The sequence below is a fragment of the Hydra vulgaris genome, chromosome 05, assembly GCF_038396675.1.
Source record: "Hydra vulgaris chromosome 05, alternate assembly HydraT2T_AEP".
Taxonomy (NCBI): Eukaryota; Metazoa; Cnidaria; class Hydrozoa; order Anthoathecata; family Hydridae; genus Hydra; species Hydra vulgaris.
Window position 1 is genome coordinate 10,737,923 of NC_088924.1, and position 26,065 is coordinate 10,763,987.

The 26,065-nt window shown below is 26.4% G+C and overlaps 1 protein-coding gene across 1 annotated transcript; it reads left to right on the plus strand.

The window, feature by feature from the left end:
• Positions 1-10,989: 10,989 nt before the first annotated feature.
• LOC136080538 (epsilon-sarcoglycan-like) lies at positions 10,990-26,065 on the plus strand. Its single transcript, XM_065797341.1, has 3 exons — positions 10,990-11,259; positions 12,966-13,098; positions 23,285-26,065. The coding sequence occupies exons 1-3, from the start codon at positions 11,059-11,061 to the stop codon at positions 24,028-24,030; spliced, it is 1,080 nt and encodes a 359-aa protein (XP_065653413.1). The 5' UTR covers positions 10,990-11,058; the 3' UTR covers positions 24,031-26,065.

Consider the following 26,065-nt stretch of genomic DNA (forward strand, 5'->3'; position numbering starts at 1 on the left):
ATTTTTGCGGACGATACTAATTTATTTCTGTCAAACAGTGACATTTATGAGCTTTTCTCAAATATGAATAAAGAACTCAATCACATCTCCAACTGGTTTAAGTGCAACAAGTTAACTTTAAACATTGACAAAACAAAATGGATCCTTTTCCACTCCCTCGCAAAAAAGCGTTTTTTACCAAATAATTTACCTAAACTTTTCATCGATAAAATTGAAATAAAAAAGGAGTCGGTCACAAGATTTTTAGGCATTTACATTGATGAAAATATTACATGGAAGTATCATATCGACTTTATTTCTACTAAATTGGCCAAAAGTATTGGAATTCTATATAAGGTCAGATACTATCTAAATAAAAAAAATTTAATTCAACTCTACTACTCATTTATACATAGCTATATAAATTATGCCAATATTGTTTGGGGAAGTACCTCTAAAAGTAAGTTACGAAATCTCTACCATCGTCAGAAACACGCAATGCGTTTAATATGTTTTGAAAATCGTTTTTCTCATTCTAATATTTTATTTAAAAACGTTAAAGCACTTAACGTTTACGAACCCAATGTCAATAATATTTTATGTTTTATGTTTCGTTGTAAAAGTGAACAACCATTGTTCATTTTTATAGGTCTTTTTACCCATAAAGCTATAAACAAATATACTTTACAAAATAATAATTTATTAATTGAACCCTTTTGTCTAACAAAGTTTAATCAATTTTGCATAAACTATCGAGCATCGTATTTAAGAAAAAAATTGTTGTTCCTAATTTTGATTCGTCAATTTTGTTTTCCGTTTTTAAAACCAAATTAAAAAACTATATTCTTTCTACTGGCAATATATATAAATATTTTTGAAATGTAAAATTATTTTCTCTCTGAATAATTTGTAAAATTATTTTCAGTCTTTGTTTATTCTACATTGTTAATAGTTATTGAATCAATTGTATTTTTATTTTATTATATATACACGTTTAATATATTTTATTTTGGATCTTCTTTCAGATACTAAGTTTATATATTGTTATATTGTTATATTACGATCAATAATTGTAAACTAAAAAAAAAAAAAAAGTCCTCTGATGAATCTCTTGGCCTATTGCAGGTTTTAGGATTGGGGCAGTAGTATTATCCTCCTCCCCCTTCCCCCACTTGGTAGAGTAGGGAGTAGAATAGGAGCAGTAAAAGCTATACTGATGCAATTTGATAATGTTATCGAAAGAGTAAATGACTTGAAAAATAAAATTCGATTCAGAAACTGTAAAGCAGTTTCGAACAAAATGTTAACTTTCGAATTTATTGTTGCCATACATTTGTGGTATGAGATTTTATTACATTTAAACAATATAAGTAAACTATGGCAATTGATTCCAGTAAACTTAAAAGTCGCTGTTAATACTTTACGTTCATTTTGTACTTGAATTCAAGAATTCCGTGATACTCGATTTGAGAAAAGCGTTGCAGATGCTCGGTTGTTTGTGGAAAAAAGCGCTTACGAAATTGAGTCATAATTTAAAGAAAAAAGAATAGCACAAAAAAAAAACGAATGTTCGGTTATGAACACATGGATTAATCTATACAATCTGCTAAAACAGAGTACAAAGTAAATTTTTTCAATACAATGATAGACGCAGTCATAGTCAACACTGAATCTCAATTCAAAGCGCTTAATGAATATTTTGACCGTTTTGGTTTTGTTTACGATATCAATTATTTTGAATTTTTGCCAGGAGAGGGCCTGCTCAAGCATTGTAATAATTTAGGTACAATACTTCGGGAAGGTAAAAACAGCGACATAGATCCTTTTGAACTTTATGAAGAACTGCAAATTTTAAAATCAACTTAAAAACAACTTATACAGTACATTTTATAAAATAATTTTGAAGAAATATATCCTAACCTTTACATAACAATCAGAATCATGCTCACAATTCCAGTAAGTACAACTGCTGCTGAGAGAAGCTTCTTAAAGTTAAAACTGAGTAAGACCTACTTAAGAAGCACGATGAGCCAAGAAAGACTATCTGCTTTATCCATTTTGTCTATTGAAGTTGAAATAGCAACGGGTGTTAGTTATGAAACAATTTTAAAAAGATTCTGGGTAAAAGCCGAAAAGTTCGTCTTTTTTAATTTGTGCTTGTTCGTGTTTGTTCGTAATTATTTTTATTAATTCATATCATAGTTAACTATAGAACTTTTATGCTCCTCCTAGATTTTTCAATCTAAAATTTTTAACTTATAATGAAACCTAATATTTAAATATTAAGAACAAATAAGTGTGAAAACCTATATCAAAATTAAGTGTAAAATCAATATGTTTAAAATAATTAAGAGCAAAAGCTCTGACTTGCGAGTTTTATTGTAAGACCATTAAAGATTAAACATCGATATAAGAATTTTGGCGGTTATAAGTTTTTCGTTTCCACTTTTTCATTTTTTTAGAATGCACATTCTGAAAAATCTAAAATCTGGATCTGTTGCACAAGCGTGCATTGCACGAATATCTTGCAAATTAAGTTTTCATTGATAACTTTAACCGAGATGTTGCTATAGAAAGTAAAAAAGCTATAAACTTTTTAAGAATTTTGAAATCATATTTATCAAAGGAATGCAATACCAAAACCAGCATTTATTAAAAAAGTAAATTTATATGTACGTTTTTATTATTGCATTTTTCTTTATGACAATCACCACAAGCATCCATAAACGTATTAATAGATGGGAGTTTAACTCATTGTTTAAAACCAAGACATCCGCGCTACAATGACATATTATATACACTAGATATCTAACTTCGATCCGAAAAGTGAAGCCGCTTTTACCCTGATTAGAAATGGCTACCACAAAATTAAATATTTAATATTTGCCCTTTTTAAAAATAGCGGATTAAACTTGTAAACAATAAAGCGGCTTCACTTCTCGGCCAATAAAATCCCGCAAGTTAGACACCTAGTAAGATAAAGTGGGGTAACATTGACACATCTTTAGAAAATAATAGTTTTTTTGTAGTTGTGACAAACTAAGTTTGGTATGCAATATTTCTACACGTTTACTAATGATATTGCTGCCATAAACTGATGAAGAATTTAATTAGCTATCTAATATTATTAATAGATATTAATTTTGTTGATGGGGTTTAACTGTCAGTATTATCTCTATATGGGGTAACATTGAAAATAGAATGCTTATGCAATAAATGTGTTTTTTTTTTCCGAAACAATGAGATTAAACAATTTTTTACATCTTCAGTTTCTGTTGTTTTGTTCTTACCAGTATTATGCAACATTGTTGGGTGTGGATTTTAAATTTTTGAGAGTGTCGGTTTTTAGATCTGTTGACATTTAATATCTTGGTACATTTTTTTAATAATATTAGCTCCTTTTATTTAGGGATTGCTTTGTTTGATAACATTTCATGTACCGTGAAAGATTCATCAGATGTAGGGTAGATTAGGGTAATATGAGCACCTTGGTAATATGAGCATGCTTAAAGATTTCTTAGATGTAAGCAGTGAAGTTAAATTTGCTCTGTATTTTTTGAATCGACTCTATGTGGTGATAACAGGAATCAGTATAATCAGCGTAAATTTATATGCAGTAATTAGCGGCTATTATCTAAATAAAACGCTGTTAAACTTTTTGCGTTATTAAAATAATATCATTACGCATAATAAATCTGTGGCGCGAAATTTTGATGCTAAAATAATGATATTATTTTTTTGATAAAGAAAAATATGTTAGCTAGTTTAGTAAAATACTGGAAAAAAAATTTAGTAAAACACTGGGTAATTTGAGCATGCTCATTGAGCATGCTCAAATTACCCAGTATTTTTCATTGAAATCACCTAGTTTAAAGTCCTAAAATAAAAGTGGTTTTGAATGCTTTTTGAATAAAAACAAAGCATAGTAAAAAAATTTTAATATTTTAACAATACTAAATATTTTTCTGTAATTTAAATTCCAAAAATTTGAGCTAATTTAAAATGTTCATATTACCAAGTGGTCTGGGTAATATGAGCACTTTTGCTACTTTTTTAAAAACTCTGTAATTTTGAAAAAAAATTCAGGTGCCCAAATATCTAATTGGATCATGAGTAAAGATCCCTAAAAATTGTCTATTCGCAAAAATTTAGGATCCGGCTTAATTATTTTTGAAAATATTCTAATTTTCGTCTAAGTTGCTCATATTATCCTAATCTTTCCTAAGCATACCACCAAATTTTGCTTGATTCTTGGCCTATGGAGTGACTTAAGCATTTCTGTCAATTTTACCCCAAAACTAAAATATGCGCTTTAAAAAAAATTGCTAAAAAAAATTTTACATGCTTTGTATTTAAAACCAACATCATAAAAACACATGCATAATGATATTATAGTATGTTTTTATTTATCTTATAACTAAAGTTTTTTTGCAACAAAAAAACTAGAAATTAGTTTATTTTATGCCCGCCATATTGTGTTGTTATTTATACTTGTTATTATGTGGATTAAAATAAAAATATTTGTTCATTTAACATTTGGCTTCAGCATCTGTTAAAATAATTTAAACAATAGTCAACGGGTGACGGGTTAAAACATTTAATTAAACACATGTCAAAGTACCCCGTGTTACCTTATATATATATATACATATATATATATATATATATATATATATATATATATATATATATATATATATATATATATATATATATATATATATATATATATATATATATATATATCAAAACAAGTAGTGAGGCAAATAAATTTAAATCTTTAAGAGATTAGCGTAATCTTATTGTAGGGAGTAGCAATTGGTAAAAATCTCTTGTTCAATCTATAAATGATCTATGATATGACTTACAACACCTAGAAAATTCTTTTTGCTTTACAATTTTCCTATTTGTATATTACATATTGCATTTAAAATAAACATTAAAAAAAAAAATCATGATACCATCAAGTAGCTTCCAGGTAAATATTTGCAAATACATCCGAAGTATATGGAAATACGCTGCTCTTTTGATTGATGGCATCTTTAGTAGTTCCAGGTAATTATTTGCAAATTCACCCAAAATATATGTAAAAAGTCTGCTCTTTTGATTGACGGCATCTTTTTAGGATTTAAAAGTTGACTACTTACCATATCAATTTTGTGTATCTAGTATATTCAAAAATGATTTTTAATAAATTTCTATAGAAAAAGTTCAATAAATGTAAACTCAACTTTAAATGTCTTACAAATATAAAAAATTTAAAGTTGAGTCCCTTTCATGCTTCCAATATTAGGCAATCTTTAATACTCTTATATTTTTCACTGTGTTCTTGTTGAAATATTATACCAAATAGTTCTATTTTCCAATGAACGAGCAACATGACAGCAATATCTGTGTCATCAGCATTTTTGACTATTTTATATAAATATTTGATAGCTCAAACAACAATGCTACAATTTGAGTGTCAGCATCGCTTTGGCTTCTTGAATATCCTTATGCAAAGAAGTGATTAAAAATGATATCAGTGCTTTTTTATTATGCGTGTTTGACAAAAGTCTTTTTATGAATACGAAACAACAATGTTTTTTTTTATGTTTATATTGTTAGATGATCTTTATCAATTACTTCTTATATGCTCATTTGATTTTGTTGTTGTCTGTTCGTAACCACCAAAAATTATAACAGCAGGTCTTTTTTTTCCTAATTTCTGTTAAGTATGTTTTTGCTAAATCGTCAAATTGACTTTTATTTAATGTGAACAATGAAACAGTGCATCACCATCAACAACAATCTTACAATTTATCAAATTTAGAATAAATTTTCTTTTACCAATATCTTTTTCAAAGACGATTCATTAGCTCATCGCATTAGATCTTGCATAAATAAAGACTGTGGTAAAGTTCTCAACTCATCCATAAAGTATTGTTTAACATTTTCCTCTTTCTGCTATAAATGTTAATCTTTCTGCTATTATTCGTTATTTGCAAAGTAGTGATGTAAATTTTCCGGTAAAATTTGATTCAAAATTTACCGGTAAATTTACAGGTAAGTTTTAAATCGGAGAGGGTAAATTTTTGATAGAAAAAATTAAAAAAAAAAAAAAAAAAAATGAAAATAAGTGAGAAAAAAATTCAAAATTTACCAGGCGGTAAATTTTCAAATTTTTTCGGTAAATTTACCAAAAAATTTTCTGGTAAATTTTGCCTTTGCAACACTATTGCAAAGCTATTCAAGTAACTATTTTCTGATTGCCCATTTTTCATTTTCAGAAATGTTTTTATGGCTTTATATAAAAGTGATCTACATTTTTCCTTTATTTTTAGTGTAGAGCTCGTTCATAAATTACGTCACGCAATTTTAGACCTTTCTTGATAGCTCCGCAACAGCCCATCCCCACCGCCACCTCGTCACAACATCGTCACTCTTTAGTCACAAATCCTGTAGGAGTCGTTACAAAACCTTACCCCCACACTCCCTACAACGTGACATAATATTTAGACGGCCACTTAGCCTATGTTTTTTTGCTTCATTTCCCACCCACCAAATAAAAAGAAGAAGATAGAAACTTATACCAAAACAATCTTATTTAAGATTAACAATATTTTTTAAGTTCAACATAGCCCAAAAAAATTGCTTTGAATAAACTTTTACCTCATTTTTTTCTTGTCATGTCAGACCCTATTCCGACGATGAGTGTCCTTCACATCCGCCAACTCGGACATTTACTAAGGATTTAGGTTTGCGCAGCTTGTCTTGCAATAGAAAGTATATTCTATGTTTGCGGATCTGAAAGACACTGCCAGATAATCCAATAGGAATTTGGCAACTTTCAAGTTTTTAAAACTTCCCTCGCACTTGATCCTTTTTTGTGAAATTATAAAAAAAGGAACTGTTATAAAAACTCAAAACAAGGGTGGACTATGGTTTTATTGAAATTCGGCATTCAAGGATTCGGCAAATTCAGTACGAATTAAATAACGGCTCTAAATAAACGTCCAATCAATACTCTCCCGACAGAATAAAATGGTAGAAAAAAGAGTTATAACTAATCGTTAAATACAGGAATGGCTCCCTATTTTGATTGGACAAAAAAAGATTGTTTTCCTTTGTCCGAAAAACAATTTTTTCTCGTTGCGGTATTTAAAAAAAGTTTATGCCTTTGTATGGATATACATATATATATATATAATATATGTACAATATAAATGCGATAGAACTCGCTACTAGATTCTAGTTTCTAATACGCAATAACGATGGTGAGTTTTAGTACAGTTTTATTTCATTAAAGATAATGCAATTTTTCTTCTTCTAAAAGACACAACTTTTGTTTAGGCATCTGCTAGCTTGTCTTCAAACAAGTTAAAGCTTAATCACCTTACGATCACCAATTATATTCATCATAATGCTTACGAGTCACAGAAACAGTTTATTAAATCTGTTCAAGATTATTCTATCAAAACAAGCCAGTCTCCTGTGGATATAACTGATGATGTATTTTCTCTTAAAAGTTTACCACCTAAACATCAGTTAATGAAATGTTCCACTGAACTATCTATGCGCAATAATACTGCGAGTGGAATCCATTATATAGAATGCAATCTAGGAAAGTTCATGTATGAAAGTGTTCAGCATCTAATAGCTCTTCATAGGGTTCAAGAAATGAAGCTAGCAGTTGATCAAGAGTTAACGTGTTTTTATTCTCCCAAGTTAGTACCAAAATCAATTAGTATTTTTCCTTCTCAAAATTTAATAGAAAAATTCAAAGCAGTGCTTTTTAGAAGGTTAGCTAACAAAGAAATATCAGAATATGGGATGAACCCTAATACTTTGGCTGAGTTATGTTGTGCTAGATGGCTTTCATCAGATCATATGCTGCAAATTTCTAGCATTTTAAACTCTAATCAAGGCCATTCAAAGGTAATTTATTTTAACTTTTTAGGAAGTATTGAGCATTGTGTATTAAGAATAACTGTTGTCCCTGAAAAGCTAATCTTTATTATATATGTTGGAGAAAACAATGAGAAAACATTTTCTGGCACAGATTTAAATGCAGGTTGCCACTGGACACTTGCAGTTTATAATAGTATTGAAGGTAATTTTTACTATGGAGATTCTTTAGGATAGACAGCTCCAGATGATTTTTTAACTAAAGTTAAATTATTAATCAGAAAATTGTATCACATAAACGAAAGCTTTAATATCACTTATTGTCATGATCCAAAGACACATATGAATGGAGTTAAAAAATGCAGTTCTTTTTGGAGAATTAATATAGTGTTGAAAAGTTTCAGTGTTGAAAAGATGGAATTGAAACAAAAGAGCTAAGGAATAACATGATAAAGACATTAGTCATCCAGTTAAGAATGACCAAGCAAAAATATCTAGGAAATGGGCTTGTGGAGTGTGTAGGAAGGTTACATTTTGTGAGCAATGAGTTCATAAATTTCAACTGCTTTATACACAAGGCGCATTTATTAATTTTCAGAAAATTTTCCCACCCACCCAGAGCTTTTTAAGACCCTCTCCTTTTTTACTTTTTAACCAGACACATTGGTTTTGTAAAAGATTTCTGGTGCAGGTAAACTCATAAATTAGGAGATTACAAAACAAAGTTGAAGGCCAAACAACATAATACTATTTAGAGTATCAGAAAGCAACGTTACCTCATTAGATAAATCATACCAAAAAGATGAGTAATTTTGTATTCAAATATTTACTATAACTACTTCACATATTGTTAAGAAAAATATAATTAAAGTGATCCAGCTTGGTAAAAAAGGCAATATTGTATAACATTGTTAAAGACCATTGTTGGTAAAACTAGTAAATTATTGTCAAAAAAACTTTGTAATAAAGAATCTGAGTAAATTTGCAGATGCTAAGATATAAATCAATCAAAGAGCCTCATAATTTGACAATAAAAGAAAACAAAGATCTTGAAATTCTAGTAGCTGAGGCAAAGGAACAACAGCAAAAAAATGTAAGGGAACAAATAATTGTGGTAAGACAGATCAGAGCAAATGAAAACTAAATTCAAGCAAAAATTGTATAGTGTAGACAGATTATTGGAATAACTTAGAGTTGAGCTATAGAAAACTCTATAGAACTCTTAACTAAAATGTCATTAGTTGTCATTAGTTGAACAATAATATTTTATGAAACTAACAAGTTTGAAAATAAACTAAAATTATCATTTTAGTAAGATGTCATATATATATATATATATATATATATATATATATATATATATATATATATATATATATATATATATATATATATATATATATATATATATATATATATATATATATATATATATAATTTTAAAAACACTTATCAAAATGTTTTCTACAATTTGTTTCACCTTCAGCAGGTTTATCAAGAAGCTTCCTGATGATCCTGCTGAAAGTAAAACAGGCTGTAGAGGATATTTAGATAAGTGTTTTTACTAATTTAAACCAAAAATATCTTTTAAGTCACCCGCAGTAACTTAAAAATTACCAATGGAAAGGAGATTCTGGTACAGTTCGGGATGTTGCTCAATGCAATGATTTGTCAAGTCTTGAGTATCAGTTATTCACTTGCAAATTTTCTGATGGATATTTTGTTAAGCTTGGAATTGATGGTGGTAAAGGTTTTCTCAAGTTTTATCTAAGCATTGTTGTACTGCATTAAGAGTAGATAGCAGCTTACCACCTCAAAATCAACCTCTCATTCAAAGGACTGGTAAAGACACTAGTCAAGAGATATATTGCTGTTGTGGTATCAGAAAATTTGCCAGAAACTTACTCCAACATTGAACAAATCTAGTCATTGAATAATGCAAATAGAGTTGAACTAATTTTTCCTTGCAAACGTAAGGCTTAAAAACATTGAGCACTCAATTTTTAGAATACACTAGCTTACATAGTGTATTTTACAGTTAGAATAACTAGTAGTTTTCAATAATGACATCCTAATAGTAAGATAAAATTTAGTTATAGAAAACTGCATCATTTAAAAACTTAATTTAATTTTAACTTTTAACCTACATGTATTGAACTTTATAAGTTAATAAAACAATTTAATAGAGAATCATTAGTTAAACAATATAATTTTATGAAGCATATCAATTTAACTTTTAATTTTATTTTGAACCAACAAACCTCTGATTGAAATTATTGCCATAGCTTAGAATGTAAAAGTATTGCCTTAGTAGCAGCGTGTAAAAAATTGTGTTGCTTTGTTATTGTAAATGTATAATAATACATGGTAATTATTGTAAATGTATAATAATACATTTATAATAATTAATTTGAGTGTTACATACAGGTTAATTATTAAATGCAATAATGTAACAGGTAAATGTAATAGGTAAGTGTATTATAATACACTTACCTATTACATTTACCTATTACAAACCTGTGTGTAACACACAGGGTAACTATTGTAAATGTATTTAATACATTTACAATAACAAAACATATTATCATACAATCAATGTGTTAATAAAAAACATTGTATTTTAATAAAATACAGTTATAAAATTATAAAATTTTTTATTATTTAATTATTTATAAAATTAATAAAATAAAAGTTAGTTAATAAAAATAAATAAAATTTTTATTTACACATTGAATGTATAACAAAAAATAATATAACTTTATGTTTTACTCTCTGTACATGTTTTACTTAACACTCTCGGTATATGTTTTACTTAAGAATAACATAAAAACAAATTAACAAAGTTAGTAAACTATAATACTATAAACAAATTAAAAACAATAGCGGTAAATAAAGTTTAGGTAAATAAAACCTAAAATCTAAGACTTTTACAGGAATGGCTCCCTAATTTGATTGGTCAAAATATTTGCTCCGATCTAAAAAATATATTCATAATATTTCATATACATGTTCCATATATAACATATACAAGTCACGATATCCGGCAAACGAGAAAAAATGTTTTTCGGACTTTGTGAAACAAAATTTTTTCATCCAATCAAAATAGGGAGCCATTCCTGTATTTAACGGCTCCTGATTTATAAAATCAGTTACTGTAAAATTATGTTAAAAATACTGTAAAATTATGTAAAAATGCTTTTAACATTTTATTTCATGCTTTGTTTTTCTGTGTCTCAAACTGACGGCGGGCTCATGTTATTTGCAAAAACGGATGTATTATTCTACGAGGTTATTAATAAAACGATGTTTTTTCCTGGTTCCAAAAACGTTAAATTTACTGTTTCCATAAATGAAATGGCTGACATGCCTCAATGGTTAAAATTAGAACAGAAGGTTTTTTTTTTTTTTTTCGATTTTAATGCAAATTTATAAATACTTTGAAAGTTATTATTTGTTATAAGTTATACTTTACACTTTAGCGTAAAGCCATATAAATACTCCATTAGACTCTGCTTTATCAGTACCTAAATAAATTTGTATGATGCAGTTGTATATATAAGAATATGTATGCATATAAAAAAAAGGTTTAAATTTAAGAAAAATTTTAACTGATCTGGATATGGTCTAGATGCAGAATGAATTATTGTAAATTTTGGACATTTTATACAATAAAGTAGATTAAATTATCCAAAACTATGAGAATAAATAAGATTTAAAAATTTAGAGCTTTTTGTTTATTTACTGAAACTTATGAACTATTGCTTTATTAATGATTATAAACATTTGATATCAACATCATATAATAATTTTTGTGCACTTCAAAGTGCATACTTTTTTAATTTTAGAATCAAATGAAAACTATTGTTAATATAAAAAAACAAGTATTATTTTTCCTGTAATAGATATCTATCATACTTAGTTATCTTTTGCTCTAACAAGAAGCTATAGGTTAATGTTTCTGTTCTTTTTGTTAGTATTCTCCCTTAAAATAAGTTACTTCAGTTATATTTTTTGTGACCTTTATTTGACATATATATACATAAATGTCAGGTAAAGGTCACAAAAAATATAGCTGAAGTAATTTATCTATATACATAATAGGTCACATAAAATATCACTGAAGGTCACATAAAATATCACTGAAGTAACATTTTTTATTTTATTAATTATTATAATTTATATTATTAATTATTTAATTAATTATATACTTAATTTATAATTATTAGTTTAACAACAATTATCAATTTTATTGATAGCTTAGATAAAAATTCTTGTTTTAAAAAGATTGCTTGAAATAAAATGAAGTTAAATGAAATATTTAAATTAAAGAAAAAACAACCGTTTATGGAACATTCATTTGTGAGTGTTTAACCCTGGGTTAAACACAAATAATCTATGAAGAGATGTAATTTGTTTAAATTTTGAAAACAATTTTTAAAAATAAAATAATTTGTAACCATAAGTGTTAATAAAATGCCAAGAGCAATTTCGACATTCGAAAAAACATGCAAAGTTGTTACAAATTAAAGTTTTGTTAAGTTCAGAATATAAGAACTGCGCTTTTGATACAAATTTTGATTTGAAGTAAATGTAAAATTGCCTACTTAAAATCCTCCAAGTAACCAAAATAAAAATTAACCAAATCGAAAACCATCTGTTAATAGTCATTTTCCAAAAGTTCAAACTTAGCCAAAGAATTAATTTTTCTTTGTTTGTTACTTTCTCTCTCTCTTGAGCCTCTCTTTAAGCAATAATTATTATAAGCCAGTTTGTATAAAAAATATTATTAACAGTTTAATCACTTGCAGGGTTTCCCAATTGTTAGGCTTTTTTTGTGTGTGACATTTTCGTGTTGTAACATTCGCATAATCAGTACCTGGTAAGATTGATTTTGCTTTTATTATAATATTTTATCATAATTTGAATATGTTCAATGTTGAATAAATAACTATAAAACATAGGTGTATTCAAATAGTGTTAATAATAAAAGTAATATTATATAAAAAAATTATTAATATTAAAAATTTATATAAATATTATATATTTGTAAAAAGAATAATAACTATTGATATCAAGTCTTGAAATATTATATTTTTTAGGATGCAACTTCAGATGCAGTTCTTTATGGGACTCCATTAGAATCTGGTTTAATAACTCTTAAAGTTATTGCATGGAACAAAGATACTTATGAAACAAACAGAGATGAGTGGATGCTTTCAATTCAAAAATCAGGTTTAAGTTTTTTAATTTTTTTATTGTTTATTATTTGCTATTTTTTGTAAAATTCTTAAAAACCTTTTCTCAGGGAAACAATTTTGATAATCCAAGTCTTGAAATTATTTTAAATTAGGAATTCTATAGTTATATATAATTGTAATTTAAAAAAAAAATGTAGTTATTTAAATTAATTAAAATAATTGCTTTTGTCAATTATCTGAAAATATCTCCAAAAAAGTTTTAGTTTCAGGGTTGCTGATTCTCCTCATTTTTGTGCATAGGCAGGTGGAACCATTTGCTGCAAAAATATTACAATGTTATCAATATGCTTAAAGTACTCATGAATTAATTATGCAAGCAATAATTATATAATATAATAATTATAATTTATATACAGGATATAATATTAATTATTATATATGAAAATAAATGTTAGCATTCTAGCACACTTGAACTTTATTAACTCTTTAAAAAAATAAATATAGTTTAAACTATTTTAGACTTCAACCTAAAGTTTTTTAAAATTAGGACAGTCTCAAATGTTCCAAAGCAAACTCAAGTTACTAAGCAAATGCAACTTATAGCTGTTTTCAAAACAAAACTAGAGAGGACAGTTTTTGTATTTCAAAATTTAAAAGTGTATATAGTTTGCTGGTTGTTAAAGAAATGTTTAAAGCTTTGTTAAGCCTTTTATTTATTTACATATTTTTGTTTTAATGGTGGAAGAATCAGATATTATGAGCCATAATATTATTAAATATTATGGTTATGTTTCGTATTTGTTTTAATTTAATTTTTTTGATTTTTCTGTCTCATGTTTGTCATAGTGACGTTTCTTATAGTTAGTATTATAACTTTGTGTTACTGTAACTGCTATTGGATATCACGGAGATATTAAAATGGCACACAACCGATATTATGTGTACAAAATGTAACTTTTTTTTTTTTGAAGTTAAAAATTCCTAAAATACTATCAAATTTGCACACGGTAAAGTAAAATAGGATAGAATGAAAAAGAGAATATAATAAAATAGTAATGACTATATTTTGCAGTCAAGGTGCTAAACAACCAAATTCAACCAGCTCGACAACCCAGTGAAAAAGTTAGTTGTACAGATGCTTAAATAGTCCAAATTATGTTAACATCTATCACCAGATGAGTAGAAAATAAAAAATTTGTGCAGTGGCTTACTGGTATGTATTCCTGCCATTAGTTTTTTTTAAAACTAATTTTCTGCCAAAAAGCAGGCTTGGTTGGAGTGCAATCGAATGCTTTTCCAAATCACACGTATAATATTTTGTTGCTTCTACTTGACCAGGTTATTTTAGATGTTTTGAGAACATTTCAAAAATGCACAAAGAAAAAATTTGACAAAAAAGAGACAATTACAAAAAAAAAAAAACTTTACTTTGTTTTTTTAACTTTATGATTGTTCAGTAAGGAAACTTAATATTACAAAGCGATACATTAAAATACTTTTAAAATATCAATAGTTTTCAGGCTCCTGTAATAAATAAGATCTTAATAATTACAACACATTAAAAGAAAAGGGTTTTAAAGTATTTGTAAATTGTTTTTTATATTAATCAAGATTTTGTTGTTGTAAAAAAGAGTTGTAAAATAAGTACTCAATTCAAGTGGAAAAACTAATGGCATATATATAGGCATGTGCTCTAACTGAAAGTAGAAAAGTGAATGTTATCAATAGTTTACAATATTACTTTATTTTTATGCAAATTATTTGTAGCTTACACTTAGCCCTATAAAGAAAAATGACTAGAATATGCAAAAACTCCGCTGAATGCAAAAATGTGTTTAAATATAGCAATACGCAACTTAGTCATGTTCAGTCGCTCATAAGCTCCTGTGTGTTTATTTGATTAGTAGTTTTATTAACTTGAACAATTATTAAAAAATTCAAAACACAATTGTTGTCTAAAGTTTTGTTGTTTAAAAAATCAATTATACAAATTGTTCTAAAAGATTTTGATTTATCATGAAAAATTAAAACTTTTTAAATAAAGAAAAGTTAATATATATTTACAAGTAAACTTTATATGATTTATTCAATTTAATGTTTTAACTTTATATTATTTACTTAAAAACATTTTATATTTAATAATTTTTAAAACCTTTGATTGCTTAAACACAATAGAGTTAAACATTTGATTTAAAAAGATTAAAGTTGACAAAGTTAATTCTTTTTGCACATGTTTAAATTTCTTTTTATTCGGACATACATGGAAACATACTTAAACTTGAATGTTCTCAAAACATCTAAAAAGTTGTGTTCAAGTTGTTACAACAAAATATTGTAATTGTGGTTAGGCACAGTGTGACCACACCCTATTCCCAACCAATTATTTACCATTATCTTACCATTATTTGAGTTATTAGATTTGAGATAATATAAATTTATCAATTAAAGTCTCAAAGATCATGATAATAATATAAAGAAGACTGATTGGAAATTAAATTAAATTTTTCAGCAGGCATGAAAACAAGATTCAGTTATTAAATAGTTTAGAGAGAATTAAAGAGAGTGCTGGATAACACTTTTGTAAGACTATGACAGGGATATTCTCTGAACCACAAGCAATAGAAGAGTTCAAGCAAGAAATAACTTTTGCAACCAAAGCTGGAGTGATTTGGATGTTTAACCATAGATTAACCTGTTTCTCTGGAATAACAGGAATAGTGTGGGTATTAGATTTAAGAGTTGAATTCGAAAAAAAGTTCATTGCAAATAGTTCTGACTTATCCTTGGGAGAGGTAATAAGGTCAGATCATCTAATAAAGATTTCAATGTATTATGTACAAAGCCATGCATTAGAGATGGAAGGCTAGACTTCTTTGTTAATTACACAATGTTGAAATATTTTTAAAAGTTCTTATTCTTTTTTCTTTGTTTCTTATATTTTATCTCAGAAGTTCAAAGATCTTTGAGATAGAATATAAGAACTTAATGTTAGTTAGCACTTTTTTACATTGATTTCTTGCAATAATAAAAAAAAGATTTTTTGTTCTCAAGGTAGTTGTTCATTTGTAAAAGGTAAAAAAAGCAAAAAAGGATTGATTAGAATTGCTGCACAAAAAGGAGAAAACCATAGGTAAAATATAGCTTGACTTGAAACTGATGAGGAATAAAAGCTTCCATGTCTGCTTGGATCCAAGAAGTTATGTAGGAGAACAAAAAAAAAAAGGTGATTGAGTGAAGAGGTACTAAATAGAGGAACATGAAAGAATGGTAAGATTATTTAAACATGATTTCACAACAAATAGGTGAATTGATGCCTAAGTATAGGCCCAGGACAAGGATGTGATATATGTCTTTGCGAATTTAAGTATAATAGCTTACAATCTAAGATCTGTAAATGAAAGAGTCATGTTTTAACTAGTGTCACATAAAGCACTAATTAAAACATGACTCAGTTCATTTACAGATCTTTTCTTTGTTATGAAAGTTTCACGTTGACTTGATGCGTGATCTTATTTTTTCTGATTCCGAGGCTAATTAACCCAAAGGTTAAGAGTATGCTCATTATGTAGCTTTGACAATGCTCAGCTTCGTCAAAGTGGCACTGTTAATTTTCTGATATTCAACATCTGTTGGAGAAATCAAATTCCCTGAGAGGTACAATAAAATTTAGAAAGCTATACTGCTATCTGGCCTCAAAATCATTAAATAGAGTTATCTCCTAATGGGAGTACAACACCTAAGGAGAAATGTACTCATTAGGAGATAACTGAAAGTAGTGATTTCGCCGGTTATCCGGTTATTCGGTTAACCGGATTTCCTTCGAATATCAAATATCTATTTTCGAATAATAAAAACCGACTTAAAATTTTTATAGAAAGTAACAACTTACTTATGACTTAAGTCGGTTTTTATTATTCGAAAATATATATTTGATATGTGAAGAAAATCTGGTTAACCTAATAACCGGATAACCGGCAAAATCACTAACTGAAAGCATAGCAAAAATCCATCAGTTGTGTTTAAAAAGACTTTAGGGGTAAGCCAAAATATTCTGCTTTTCAGCAGAATATTTTGGCTTACCCCTTAAGTCTTTACCTAGAAGGCCTTCTTCAAGACAGTATATGGATGCAGGTAATGTCAGTTTGGCTATAAATGGAATATAATGAAACTTTCTTTAGACATCTGCAGTAGAGCAATATCATGAGAAATAACAATTTAATAATAATTTAATAATAGATTTCTGAAATAATTATTTAAAAATAAATAATTTATTTTAATTTTAAAAAGAAAATGGTACTATCATAAGCAGTTTACTTAAAATTCTTTATTAATTTATGATTAATTTAGATATCTAAACAACAATCATTTGTTGATATCTAAATTATTTTTAGATTATTGAATTGTTTTTAGAATAATTTTATTTTGTGATGTTTGATCTCCACCACATTCCTGGTAGTATTGCGCTCAACTTGTTTCTCATCGCAGCAGCCTTGTTCATCAAGGTTTGTGTTTTAGAGTTTTAAAGTTGAGAGATGGTTGTAACCACAACTAAAGTAGCTTCCTCGACTGGAGTGGTCTTCATGGCCTTAAGGCCATGAAGACCATGGAAGTTAAATTGAAATAAAAATAGTTATGGAAAAAAAGTTATGGAAGTTAAATTGAAATAAAAATAATAATAATAAAGTAAAATATAGAAATATAGTAGGCTATACTTGAATACATATACACAACAATGCTTAAACAGGTTATTTTTATGTATAACAATAGAACAACACAAAGTAAAATTATTATAAAAACAACATTATGGTAATAAAAGTATAAGTACATTCAGCTGTTAAATTAAAGCTTATAAACATCTTAAGAACAAACAATATTGCTTGTAAACAAAGTCAAAATAAACAATGTCTAAAAAAAATTTTAAGTAAATTTATTTATTATTATTTTAGGTAAATTTATTTATTCTTTAATTATTATCAGAATGCAGGGTAAAAATTTTAAAATGCCATCAGTTGGAAAATCTGTAAATTATTTTAAAAAGGCAGATGCTGATACCGATTCTGATTGTGCAAAAAACAGCTGATTAAGTTGATGTCGATAATATATTAACATTAGGTACACAATTTGCATATACAAGGTGCATCTATGCACCAGTTTGGTTTGGCTTATTAGCCAATGTTGATGCATCGGCCAATGCAGATTAATCAACCGATATCATTGGTCGATTAATCAACAGATGGTTAAGCTGATTAATTAGTTGCTGCTTACCAATGGCATAGGCTAGTAGGCCAAATCACTGCTGATGTATAGGTACATGTAATATATGTATTTTTCATCCTTAATATTATTATAATAACCTTATAAATACATTAAAACCTATTATTAGCCATATTCAGCTTTTGCCATCGGTACATCACTAATAAACACATAATAATAAGCTTTCAAACATCATTGGGCAATGGTTAAACTTCAAATTAAATTGGTTAAATGGGTGGACAAAATGTTTATAGAGCAAACTATTTTAAGTAATTTCAAAAAACTAATTGATATTGTAATTAAAAAAGATGGTAGTTTGTTTATCAAAACATTACATTTCAATATATTAATAAAACTAAGGTGTTTGTACAATTCATTTATTATGATAATATACATCATTTTATATACTAAGTAACTTAGTAATGCTCAATTGAGAGTGTTTGCACAGAATTCACGGCAGCCATTACACATGAGTTAATGGTGAAAAAGAGTTGCAGCACTTTTTTTAATAGGAAAATGTAAATGAAATTGTATGCAAGTATCCTACTTATGTATGCTTTAAATTATGTAATGTTAAAAATTACATCAAGTTTTTTCAGTTTTACTTGAAAATTGCATTGCGGAAATATCTCCTTAATTTTAATTTACTGCATTTATTTGCAGTTTTATAAAGTTATAGTTTTTTGCTTAATAAATATAGTGTATGTCTGAGTGACTGAAGTGATTAGCTCATTACGCTTCTGAAATACATCTTGGGGGTTCAAATCTTTTTGATTAAACATGTTTGTTTTTTTCAATCTTCTCCTATTTTCTAAAATACAAAATAAAACATTTTTCCTAATGGTTTTATTAACTCCTTGTCTCTGTTTGTTTGTCTGTGAGCATCAAATCTTGCAATTAATTTTTGAGTCACTTCTTGATGTTAGATTTTCTTCAAATTTTGCATACATACTCTTGCTTGATGACAATACAATATTTAATAATTAATTTTGCAATAAGTCAATTAAGTTTTTTTTTTATATAGAAAGAAGAATAATAGATTTTAAAATAAGTATATTAATTGTTATCTAACTTAAACACACATATAGCTTATTTGGATAAAGCGTTGACTTCGTAAACGGAATGTATGTGGTTCGAGACCCGACTCTTCCTGAATTTTGTTTTGTTTTTTTACACACACATACAGCCAAATGTTAATTAAATAAAATAGTAATATCAGGAAAAATTGGTTGCAAAATTTGTGTTTTAATAACATATAAAAGCATTGGGTTTTAAAAATTCGTTTTTAATTTTACTTGTTAAAGTTTTATAGATATTATATACATAACATAGATATTGTATACTATAACAAATGAAAGGTAGAAAATTTTTGAAAGAGCTTCAATTTTTTTAAAATATCAAAACACCTAAAGAATTTTGTTTCGCATATGTTATGATAAAGATAGTTATGTTATTATGTGCTAATGTCAACCCTCGGAATTAGGAAAAATGAGGTCGGCAATAATTTGCCAACCTCAATCTTTTAGAGGTCGGGAAAAAAAAATTGAAACAAAGGTCTGACCATAAAACATAGAAACGAGGTCATCAATTTTTTGCCGACATCAAACACTTTTAGGTCAGCAGTTTGGTCGGCATTACTGAATGCCGACCCTAATTCTGAGAGTTAGCTTAAGTAATTTTTTTTTTTAAATATCTTTGCTTCCAACAAGGCTGCATGCAAACACTAATTAAAGTTGGAAGTTACTGTAAGAGAAAATATGAAGATTGTAGAACAAGATAACGATTGACTTTGCAATCCTTTAAGTCGTCTGACTTAAAGGATTGCAAATTATATGAATCAGGAAAGCAAGATGAAGGAAGCGAATTCCAAAGAACTGATGTTTGAGGAAAAAAACTAGACTAATAAGAGATTTTGGAGCTCTTAGTAACAGTCACAGAAAAAGTATGAAACTTAATTGAATGGCGAGTAACGCGAGAATGAATTTTAGTAGATGGCACAAGAGACGCTAGCTCTTTAGAGCAGTGTCTGCTTAGTTAAGCCTGCACATTTAACATTAAAGAGACAACTTTTTTTCTTAAAGGAAAAAAGATTTTACATTCAAGCTTTTATTTTCTTCAAAATTAACAAGACGAGGGTCCTAATAAGCTGCAGATGGTCTGAAAAAAACTTTTATAATCCTGTTCCTGTTTTTTTTTAAATAGAAGTTTACAATTTTAAAATATAAAGTTATTGAAGATTATTCATTAACTCAAAACAAAGATTTTTTTTTTACTCAAAACAAAACTTTTATTTTCTACCACTTGCTAAAAATTATTGAAATAAAACGACTATATAAAGAATTAGTATAGAAAAGATCAGCATGGAATTGATATACCAAGACTTGTATTTTATAAGTCTGGACAGCTATTTTTAAATATAATCTGATAATAGACACTTACTACAAAATTGACATTCCTTTATGATTAGCAATGTTTTAACAATATATATTTTTGTTCTGTATAATGTAAATAATTATTTAAAATGGAAAGATAAATCTTTAATTTTTTTTTTTTTTTATTTGCAAATAAAAGCGTTTAGAGTAAAAAAATACTATTGTTTCAAAGTTAATAAATTTTTATACTTTTTATGCAGAAATTTTTTTTTGGCTAAACTCGTGACGTAATGCCCATTTTTACATTGCGTGAAACAGCTGTGCTTTCTTACATTCCAGATACCAATATTATCCTATGCAGGTAAGATGGATAATGTTGAGTCAGTAAGGTAATTATACTGTTCACTGCCTTCATACACTATATGTCTCAAGCATTCTAAATAGTATTTAGGTTTAGAGACTTGTCTAGCCTTGTCAAAGTTTCAATTAAAAGATTCATTATCTTAGCTCTATGAATGCTAGCGTTGTCTTGCTAGAAAACATTGTTTTTGTAATCAACAATGATTCTACTTGTTCATACCATAAACAGTTTGAACAAGTAAAAATGAGTTTTACTACGTCTGATTTACATTGATTGCACACAGGAGGTCCCAGTAAACAGTTTTCTAATCAATCATGCATGTGTTTTGTGGTCAGTTATGGTTTATATTGAAGTTTTTTCCACCAATGATGAAGGACATTGTTATAAATATTTATGTGCAGAGAGTTAGATATTTAGATAAATGATTTTTTACTAATTTAAATAACTGCACACAGCTCTCTTTTTTTTACTTTTTTTTTGTAAAAGAGGTTTATAAATTTGTTATGCTAGAAGTATTTTCTTTTTAAAATAAAAAAAAATAAAAAAAAGTTAAAATAATTTTTTTTAATGAACATATCACTATCATATACTATTAAAATCATTATTATTATAATAATTTTTATAGTTAAGGTTTTTGTGCACAAAAAATTGCGTTTTTAGAGCACAAAAATTTAACATCAAAATTTTAGGGTGTCAACAGTTTCTTGTGTAGTGTACAATTTGTATGGATTTGTGTTTCAAAGAAATAATCCTTTCTCAATTAATATAAAAAAGAAATAATGCTTTCTCCTTTAAAATAATAATGCTTTCGTTATAATGCGTTAATAATAATGCGTTATTTTATATTTTTCTTGTTCTGTTTGATATGCATTTTTATCCGGTTAACATTGATAGTACATTTAAAGATAAAGAGATAGTGAAAACAGTAATACATTAAAAAGATGTATTTACAACAAAATTATTATTAAGTGATCTACTTTAAAAAGTTATATATTTAAAGTGATGTTTAAAAATTTGCTCAGTAAAATTTATTTAAAAATGCGTAAAAAAGATTTTTTTAAGAAACAATTGTTGCAAAATGACATAATATATTAGATATATTATATTGTTTTGCTTAGTTCATTTACAAATGCTTAAATTGAATGAAAATTCTCCCACATTTTAGGGTTAAATCTGGAGAAATCTTGTGATGAGCTTAAATGTCTTTTATGAATAGATTTAACCTGAGTCTTTAGATGATTGGTGAAACAATAAAATAAAAGGCTATTTGTTGCACCTTATTGCTTTCCAGATTTACACAAAAAATTTGCTTACACAATATTAAATTTAGAAAGAGAAAATAATAATGCTATCCCCGACTTTATTTTTCAACAACATTTTACAATTTATTCTATGAAGTGTTTTTTTATTATGAATTTTTAATGAATTTAAATTAAATTTTTTCATTTTTTTATTCAATCTTATTCTTGTGCTAAGATTCGAGTTTAAAGATGAAGGTTTGAGGAAATATATAAATAAAAAATGTATAAATAATAATAATTTTTTAAATAAAAAAGTACTTTTATAATATACATTATAAATATAATTAATATTTTTAAATTTGTTTTAAAATATTTTTAAATTTAAAAAATAATTTAAAAATATTTTTTTGCATTCAACTATTCAAATCCAATCATTATCAAAACAAATAAGATTTTAAATCACTTTTTTTTTGTTTATTTTATTAGTCTAAAAAAAGATGAATAATAAATAATAAATAAAAAGATAAAGAATAAAGAATAAAGTTGTTAAAACTTTAAGAATTTATACTTAAATTTTAACATCTCAGATTCAATCAAAAGTTAATTCATTCCGATTTTTTGACATATTGCAAACACTTTTGCAATATGTAAATATCTCAAAAATAAACATAACTCTTAGGCAATTTTTGATTCTTAAAATTGTTACTTTACAAATTCTAAGGATTGTTACTTAAGAAATATTTATACTAGTTGCATTTTAAAAATGTGACTTATTTTTAATTATTTACTTGATTTGCCTGATTTTTCTAAAAGTCTTTTGCATTCTAAGTTTATCAATCGAGGTTTAAATCAAAAACCATTGACAATCGTCAATGATAAATCATTGACGATTTAAAGAGTGTTTTTTTTTATTGCATTTTACTTGTAATTTAAAAAAAGAAAAAAAATTTATGTCAAACCAATTTTCTATTGTAAAAAACTTTATATTTTCAGATCTTAATCTAACATACCAAGTGGAATTTAAGGTAAAGAATAAAAATTTGGATGAAATTTTTTCATTATGCAATATTTTTATAAAGACTGTTCAAAGATACTGGCTTAATGCAAAATTCATCTCATCACTACAAAAACTTAGTGGTCACACTGTCAATAAAACAGGTATTATTGTTGTTATTAGTGGTAATGCTGATCCAACAAATCAATTCAGTTTAATAACATCAAACTGTCATTCTGTACCAAGATATATCCAGCAAATGTTTTATAATGATGGTTTTCAAGTGGACTGGTGTGCTTTAAAAATGATTTCATTAAATGAAAATTTACACAAAAAAGTAAATTATTTATTAGGAACCGTTGTTTTTTTTGATGATTCCAAAAATGCTATATTAAAAAGAAACATTTACAATAACACACCAGCTAGTTTATCAATTGACTCAGTTTATGTTGTTTTGCCATTTCTATTTGGCATACTTTTAGCTGGTTTTTTAACTTTTGCAATATGCAGCAAAAGTAAATACAAAATGTCTACTGAAACTTGGTTGGAGCGCAAAGATTTTCAAAAGCCAAAATTTAATGATATTGCCGATAAAAATATTACTGGCTTATATGTCTATGGTGAACTTGATGAAGAAAATACAGATTCACGCAGTAGTACACCATTTCAGATGAATCAATACAATTCATTACCCAAATATTCTCATATTAAAATCAACGGAAACATAAATGATTCTGTATTATAAATTTAAAAATTTAACTTTTTTTAATTACTTTTTGGTTAATAGTAATATTTTTTTATAGTACAAGATAATATAATATTATTTTTTAATTTATTGATATAAATCAATATATATATATATATGTGTATATATATATATATATATATATATATATATATATATATATATATATATATATATATATATATATATATATATATATATATATATATATATATATAGACACACACACATACATATCTATATATATATACATACATTCAACTGTTTTATTTAGGTCTATATTAGGATCTTATATTTGACTTTTTTTTTCAGTATAAAAAAATAATAAGGAAAACATTTTTTTTTATCTACCTTTAAACCCTTATGGCGATCCTCATGTTATGAATGTATAGGACAATAAAAAAGTTTTTAACGGATTTTCAAGATAAATATCAAGTAATTATTATAATAAATTTTATTGTATTATTAAAATAAGATAATGTTTCTCTTAATATTATGTTTATTTCACATTATATAGAACTGATGAAGTGTGTGTGTGTGTGTGTGTGTGTGTGTGTGTGTGTGTGTGTGTGTGTGTGTGTGTGTGTGTATATATATATATTTATATATATACATATATATATATATTTTACTCAATTGACAATTAAAATGCAAAAACAAAATATTGAAAAAAGCATGTTAGAAATATCAGCTTTTTGGTTTCACTTATCTAAAAATTGACTTAATTTATCACTTGATGAATGTACTGAAACCCTGATCTATCTCTGTTTCAATATGTAGACCTATATTCTTATTGAAAAACACTCAAAAAAAAAAAAGCTGGAAAAACTAGTTTTTGATTATTAATTTCAAGTGATCCACGTTCTAAAATGTTGAAAAAAACACGTTTGAGTTATCCGGGATCTTGAATTTATTAACTTTAAATTTATTAAAAAATGAAATTTAAAAACGCTTACTTCAAAAGTTTTTTTATTAAATATTTAAAATAACTATTTTATATTTAAAATTAAATATTTAAAATAAATATTTCTTTTTTCAATTCATTTTTGGATACTCTTTTTTTTTATGTTACTTTAACTATATATACTTTATATTAAAATTATATACTTAAAATAACAGTGCCGACCACAACCAATTCATACCATATATAAAACAATATAATATATAAGATCTTTTCTGAATTTTCTCGAAGTTCTACTTTTTATTGAATTTTTTTAAAATTTTTTTACTTGTCCTGTCATATACCCAAATCAATCGTTGTTTTAGGAGAACAAAAAAGTAATTCTTTACTTTAATTAATATACAAAGCTTTACCTATTTTGACTAACTCTGGATATTAAAGGACTTATTTGAAATTTTTTTATAATATAAACTTAGTTTTATTTATTTAATTTTAAAAAAATACTTAATAAAGCAAATTGAATTCAAATGAATTGTGGAAATTTAAATATATTTTGTTTTAGATAAATGTTTTAGTTTTTTATTTTTTTTTTATTTGCTATTAGTTGTTTCTTTGTTTAAAACAGTTGTAAAATTTTAAAGTTGGATTTAAGTTTTTATCTGAAACTCCATAAGCAACAAAATAGGAAAACAAATAATATAGAATTTTGAAAGGATGCCAAGATATGAATTATTACTAATTACTAGGGCATTAGAGCGCCCGCAATTAAAAATTGTTTTGCAACGAACTGCAGCAAATTTGTTTCAGCAAGAAGCAATTATTCGCAAAATTGAAAGCATGGGTCAGCAAGAACTTCCTTATAGAATGAAATCAAATTCAGTTTGGCATACTCATGGAAACTATTTTCTTTTTGACGCTTATATTAAGTTAGATAAGTTGCCGTTTATTCGTAAGGAATTATCTTTTGACAGCGATATCATCAGACAGACCTTTATTAAAAAACTTTACGATTTTGACGAGGAGAAAGCAAGAATACCAAAGATCTATGAGTGCACCACAAGTTATGTTTTGCCTTATGAAGATCGTAAAAGAAACTAACGTTTAAATTGTTACATGAAGAAAAATTTTATATAA

Excerpts from the sequence above, each read along its gene's own strand:
- LOC136080538 (XM_065797341.1), top strand. The coding sequence starts at position 11,059 with ATGCTTTTAACATTTTATTTCATGCTTTGTTTTTCTGTGTCTCAAACT. Across the intron at positions 11,260-12,965 it reads GGTTAAAATTAGAACAGAAG|GATGCAACTTCAGATGCAGT; the intron begins GTTTTTTTTTTT and ends TATATTTTTTAG. Across the intron at positions 13,099-23,284 it reads GCTTTCAATTCAAAAATCAG|ATCTTAATCTAACATACCAA; the intron begins GTTTAAGTTTTT and ends TTATATTTTCAG.